At 32.0% G+C, this 6973-nt stretch overlaps 1 protein-coding gene across 2 annotated transcripts in view; it reads right to left on the reverse strand.

The window, feature by feature from the left end:
- Positions 1 to 26: 26 nt before the first annotated feature.
- CHD1 (chromodomain helicase DNA binding protein 1) overlaps positions 27 to 6973 on the reverse strand; it is a 67853-nt gene continuing 60906 nt past the window's right edge. For both annotated transcript variants that reach the window (XM_006913244.3, XM_025047713.1), the window contains 4 exons: positions 3491 to 3587; positions 2436 to 2487; positions 1717 to 1927; positions 27 to 1025 (listed from right to left, as the gene is read on the reverse strand). In XM_006913244.3, coding sequence (XP_006913306.1) covers positions 680 to 1025; positions 1717 to 1927; positions 2436 to 2487; positions 3491 to 3587 — 706 coding nt within the window. In that variant the 3' untranslated portion in view covers positions 27 to 679. The remainder of the gene's footprint in view (positions 1026 to 1716; positions 1928 to 2435; positions 2488 to 3490; positions 3588 to 6973) is intronic.

Here is a 6973-nt window from a genome sequence, read left to right on the forward strand (position 1 = left end):
GTCAAAAAAAGCCTGAGAAGGGGAAGGAAGTAAGGAAAGCTCATTTAATCCATTTACAATAATTTACATTTTTTTTTGTGTGTGTATGTAAAAAGGCATAATAATAGATCACAAACAGGAAATTCCTGGCTATTTTACAGATATAAGTACAGAATTTAAATATTCAAGCTTGTGATGAAAAGCGGCAAGGTGGTCGCAGTGTACAATGTAAACAAGTAGCTTTGGAAAGTGAACAAAGTCCTTGAGTGTTTTTTCTTTATTAAGAAAAGAACTCTCTTTCATTCCTTCCTGAAACATGATCACAGGTCAGAGTAAAGTTCATATACAAACATAATTTAAATGGAGGTCAGTCTAAAATCACTGACCTAAAAACAGTTTTATCCAGCCTACATGGAAGGGCAGTGTTGAGGTCCCTGTAATAGTAAACATTTTCCATTTCTTTAAAAAAGAAAAAAAAAAAAGTACTACAATATTTGTAGTACAGTGCAGCATAATCCTTAAATATAAAAATATTTTCTCTTCTGTTGGGATAATAGACCTTGCATCCTGGAAAGAAGTAACAATACTGCTACTGATAGAAGATCTGTTTATGTCTTTCAAGTCATGTAAGGCAATTACTGTGTTGGTTTATGATATATGGCTAAAAGAAAAGTCCAGAAAGACAAAATATCAGTTTTTGTTATGTTTTCCGACTACTCCAGGTATGCTCAGGTGTACTTTTGTGTTCAGTTGAGTGTTCAAATGGAGATCTGGAGCCATAAGGAGACCTCTGCTCTAGTGGTGACCGAGGCCCACTACTGGAAGCTCTGTGGTCCATTTGCCAATCTGAGTGATACCTATAATCCCTGGAAGATTTATGATGTGTATATTCCGAACTTGACCGATGATCTGAATGAGAACGATGATCTGAATGAGAACGATGATCAGAATGAGATCTATCTTTTAAACTTCCTTCCAAATTTGACCTGTGATCTCTACTTCTATGATCATCCAGTTTTCTGTGTTTCTCTCTATCGCTGTAATATCTAATAAAAGAAAAATTAGAAATTTTAAATAATGCAAATGAAATGTTTCCAAATAAAATCTTATTAAAAAACACAAAAATACTTTAAAGCATACTTTTAATGGTATACAAGCTCAGTGTTTCATTACAAAACTACGTAAGTGAGCTTAAAAATCACTAGAAATATCCCTGCATGCCTTTGGAAAAAAATATTCGATTCATAAAACTAAAGTGATTCACACAGAAAACATCCTGATTTCAGGACTATCCCAGATTGTGTTTTCACATAAATTAGTTTTCCCCCATGAGTTTTATTTTTAATGGAACAGAATACAGAATCCCCTCCACCAAAATTCAGCCATATTCCATCAAGCTTTTATTTTACCCTATTATTACATTTGAAGAGTTTTTGAGCCAATATTCTCCAAAAACCAACAATGAATCTGTGTCTTATAATTACAGAACTTCCTACGCTTTCCTCTTATTGTATTTTGATTCTAAATTTATAATTTGAAAAAAAGATTTTATAGACCAGTTCTTAATATTAAAAAAAAAGTACTATATATTGGGTTTTTCTTATTTATAAACAAACACCTTTATTTCACATAAGGCTTGATTACTTGAAGACTGAATTGGCTAATAAGGTCAAACACAGAATATAAAATAGAGAAGACATGAATAAGCAAAATTTCAAAACTGATTGTCAAAGTTACCTGCTGTCCTGCTTGTAGTGATCCCAATCACGATGATCTTTACCATTACTAAAAGAAGAATAAGGTCTTTTCCTAGAGTCACTCTTTTTGTAAGAATCTCCCTGATGTCGGTCTTTATGATGATCATGATACTGAGATAAGTGTCTCTCAGATGAATAACTGTCCCTGCTGCTATCATCGTGATTTGTATTCTCCTTTATTCTTTCTACCTCTGTTAGATAAAAGAATCCAACTTTTGTTAATCGCTTAAAATAAAAATACACGTAAACACAAGTAACTTTGCTGCTAGATTATAAGTACTCCTATTTCAACTCCAATTAGATAAAATCAGGTCCCAAATACAGGCATTTAAAGCCTTTAGAAATGATCTATAAAAGCAGTATTAAGATTACAAAAGGATCGCTTTATTGTGAAATGTGAAAAATCACAATAGAAAAATATATGGCTCATTTCCTTCTCAGATAGATTATACTTTTATGATTTTTGTACAGAAAGAATGCATTATTGTATTCTAAATTGTTTTTATCATCATTTTAACAATTCTACAATTTCTAGAAACTGGTAAAAGGTTGATTTTTGGAAAGGTTAATAATGAGCAAAAAAGAATTATTGTTTAAGATAATAGATTCAATATAATAATGTAAGTATTACCTAAAACAAACTTAAAAAGGAAAAATGATTTTTAAATTTACTTCCTAAAACAATTAGTTAAGACTTACCTGGATTTCGAATCACTTGAGCATTCAAGTTGCTGTTCTGGTCATTATTTTGCTAAAATAAATACACATACATAAGAATCTTTGAAGTGGCTTCAAATACCCTTACAAAACAGAGCGGGGGGAGGTGTGGGGGAAAGCCTAAAAGGAAAAACTTGAGGCTGAAAGAAGTCCTTACATAAGATATTAGAATATATAAATGTATGATTTGCAGATATATTTTTTAAAGCATAAACTATTTGTCCAATGACTTTTTAAAAACATTTGACTGTGAAATAAGTTTACACTTAACAGAAAAGCTGCAAAAATAGTACCGGAAGTTCTCATATGCCTTTCACCCAGCTTCTCCTAATGTTAATAATATCTTATGTAACCATGGTATAATGATCAAAATTAAGTAATTAACATTGGTACAACACTATTAACTGAACTACAGACTTTATTCAGATTTCCTATTTTTCCACTAAGGTGCTTTTTCTGCTCCAGGATCTAATCTGGAATTCCATATTACGCTTAGTTTTCATATCTAACTTAGTTTCTTCCAATGAGGGACAGCTCCTCAGTTTTTTCTCCCATAATTTTGACACTTTTGAAGAGTACTAGACAGTTATCATGTAGAATCTTTCAGTTGGGGGTTTGTCTCATATTTTCTCATGATCAAATTGAGGTTATGCATTTTTGCCAAGAATTCCACAGAAATGATGTACCTTTCAAAGTGCATCATACCGGGGGATTCACAATGTCAGTATCTTATTACTGGTGATGTTAATCTTTATCGCTTCTTTACAGTGTTGTCAGGCAGGTTTCTAAAAGTTATTATTTCTCTTTGTAATTAGTAAACATCTTGGAGGAGATATTTTTAAACTATGCCAGTATCTTATTTTCTTGTCCATTAATTTTAGCTTCCTTCAGAGGATCTTACCTGCAACAATTTTTATTGTGGTGCTCTAATGGTAATTTTCTATTCCCTTCATTTCTTCTACATAACTTGAATTCTTAAGGAAGAATGTCTCGGTTTAATTACATAAATTAAAAGAAAAAGTTATGCATTAATTTACCTGAGATTCCTGCCGTTTTTTAATAGCATGCTTATATAATTTATGTAATTTTCTTGCATCAAACTCAGTAAACTTAGATACAAAAATCCACAGGTTTCTAGAAAAAGAAAGGGTAAATTAGTCTGGTGGAAAATATTTAGCTTTTTCATGGAATCCCTTCTCTCTAGATAGAAATATTCAGACACACATACTTAGCCCTCTATGAAATAAACTCTAAGGAGATTATTTCTAGTGTTTTTAAAAACTTCGCATATAGATAAAACTCCAAATGAAACTAAACATTAAGTTTTATTTTTCTTTCAAATCCCTTCTTTTATAATTTTTGGAGTGATAAAGTAGTAATCAATCCTAATTTGAAACCAAAGAGATATAAATTTATAAATCGGGAAGGGACTCATGATATGATGTGGACAGGTATAAAAGGAACAAGCTATATTAGTAGTTTGAGTAAAGATAACATCAGATAATATGGATTCAGTTTGTGAAAGAAGAGTCTTAAACAATACATTAAAAGCCAAAAAGATACCAGGTATAACATGGTATCTTTAGGTCTCTCTTCCCATCTCAAGATAACTGATCATAGTACTCTTTCATGATAAATTCATATATAGCCTGTGAGTACTTCTCAACACAGTTTCCTCAGCACTCATAATCAATGATGCCTGAGTTGAAGTCTATCTGCCATCACAGAAATAATAATGGTTTCACATAGCCGCAATTTTTTCTTAAATGATTAGTTTTTCAGTAGGCATGTTAAAGTATGAGTTTGAATCTTGCTTATATAAACAGGATAGAGAAATTACTCTTTAGTCAATGATGGAGTTCAGCAAACTACCCAATATCAACATCTTTAATAAGTTAAGCAATAGATTTTAAGGGATTAGAAAATAAACCTCCGTGTATGAATAATGGCTTCCCAAAAGAAAGCCATCTTCCAGTGACACTGATGGAAGGAAGAAGGTCTAAGAGCAAAAATTCTTAGTAGAAAATAACTTCATTCTATTTTATGGGAGAAATAATATTACACAGAAGCATTTAATTTCGACGTTTCTAAACAGGCTGAGACATATTTCTCTCAAATATCAAGCTTCTATTGTTTATCATTACAAAGCACACATTAAATTATAAAGCCTTGGGGGTGGCTCCATAGTGTAGTGGTTAGCTCGTCTGCTTTACATGCAGAAGGTCCTTGGTTTGCATCCCAGGTGGAGCCACCGACCATACCCCGGGTGTGCCAGGCCCCCTGAGTGCACTGAAGGCAGCAGGCCCCGGGTGCATGCCGTGAGTGTGTAGGAGGAGACGCCCCGCCTTCAGAGATCCAGTTCTTAAGGGGAAATGGCAACATACATAGGTCAGAGGTGGAAGTGGAGAGGGGAGAATTAATGCATGGGGAGGGGAGAATTAATGTGGGGGGAGGGGGATTATAAAGCCTTGATTGAATGTGATACTACTGATCTCAGGTACTTTATACGTGTTTTATATTTTCAAAACTCTTTTCTATTATTTAATTCGACAAATAACCAACCTTTAGGAAGGCAATAAATATAGAAGTTAATTTTCAAAATAAGCACACAAGGTACAAAGGCTAAGTGATTTGCCTAAACTCATACAGCTAAGTAAGGCTTGAAGACAGGCTCCTAATTCTCTTTCCACTAAGATCAGTAATTTACAGCCTTTTGATTTTGGACATCGACATGTGTGAATAGCTGCTGGTTCGTAAACTACTAAAACCTTGCTAAGTGTTAGTAAATTTTGGAATGCGTAAGTCTGAGTTATCCACTAACTGCAAAATTAAGAGAGCACATGTGCAATACAGAGATGGACATCTGGTGATTTTCCACAAGAATTCTTATCAGTGTTAAGTCTGTTGTGGCTTTGTTTTACTAATTATATAATACCATTAGTATTATCAATTTAGTTTGTGAAGGTTGTTTGCTTAACTGTAGCATATAATGACACCTCATCAATATTTTGGCCTACAATTTTACAAAAAAACGCAAGTGTTAAGAATGCACTGCAACTTAAAGAGCAGCTAGCCATATCCTTATATTTAATGCACGTATATATACATAATACTCTCAAAATTTGCTTCCATAGTGATACTTTATAGCCTGTAAAATTAGGCTAGTTAAATAAATTGCAACATATTAAGGTTCGAGACTGATATTACCAGGCTACTTTAAACTAATGGAACACTTTCACAATACATATACATAGATCATTTTAATTTTTTTCAACATCATGAAAATTTTCAAACATACATCAAAGATGTAGGAATTTTACAATGATCACCCACCCATATACCTACTACCTAGATCCTAATAATATTTTCTATGCTTGCCTTCTTATTTATGTTTGCACATATTATTTCACACATCTATCCCTGTCAATCCATCTAAATTTTGATGCATTTCAAAGAAAAATGCAAGTATTAATATATCTCCTCCTAAATAATTAAACATTGAAATAAATTCTGAATTCATATCATTAACTAGTCAATACCTGTTTAGTTTTTTTTTTAAATAAAATTTATATACAGTAAAATTCACAACTTTTTAAAGTTTACACTTGCTGAGTTTTGCAAACTAACATACACCGTATAACTCAAAAACATATCAAGAAAGTTTGGTTTTGCTTCTTCCCAATGTCTAAGTTATTTTACCAATGGAGAGTTTTAAAAGACAATGGGATTAGAAATAGTCCAAGAAACTGAGAAGCACTCTCTAGACTACATCACTCCATGTAATCATCAAAGGTGTGAAAGGATAAAGAAATAGCTAATGCCAAGTCATGAAAGATAATTCTTTACACAAATTCTAGAAAAGTCTGTCATCAGGTAGCAGTTGGGAAAATTAAATCATTAGCTTCAACACTAAGAATATTAAATAAAATCTTTGTAACTGATATCTAATTATCCAAATCCTGTTATTACCCAATGTTTGACATTATATCAAAACAGCAATTATAAAATTAAAATGACTGCAGTGTTCACAGAGTTCACTGGATTCTTTTAGCACACAAAATAGCTAAACATTTGTTAAAGATGTTTTTTTTTAAACTACAACAAAAGGCAAAAAAGAATCAGTGGATCTTTAAATCGTTAAGAATACTATATAATTAAAAAAAGAAAAAAATGAAAAATAAATAAATGAAAATTAATGAAAGTGGGAGGGAGAATAATACTATGTAAGGGTGGTGGTCACCAGAAGACATAAATATTTATAATATACATGATATTAACCTGGAAATAAAATTTAAAAGCAAACTTAGTTGAGAAAACTGATATATGATAGAAATGAAATCAACAGCTGAGAAAATTCATCTAGCCCTTAAATGAACTTAACAGACTAATTCAACTACATTCTACAGTTAACTCATAAGAGTAAAGGGTACAGAATTAATAAACTCCGTATCCTTAGTTCATAATAAATTTCTTTTTAAAATATTTTTCCTCTAGAAAAATCTAGTCAGGAATTAGATTCT

This window comes from Pteropus alecto, unplaced genomic scaffold (genome assembly GCF_000325575.1).
Source record: "Pteropus alecto unplaced genomic scaffold, ASM32557v1 scaffold20, whole genome shotgun sequence".
Taxonomy (NCBI): Eukaryota; Metazoa; Chordata; class Mammalia; order Chiroptera; family Pteropodidae; genus Pteropus; species Pteropus alecto.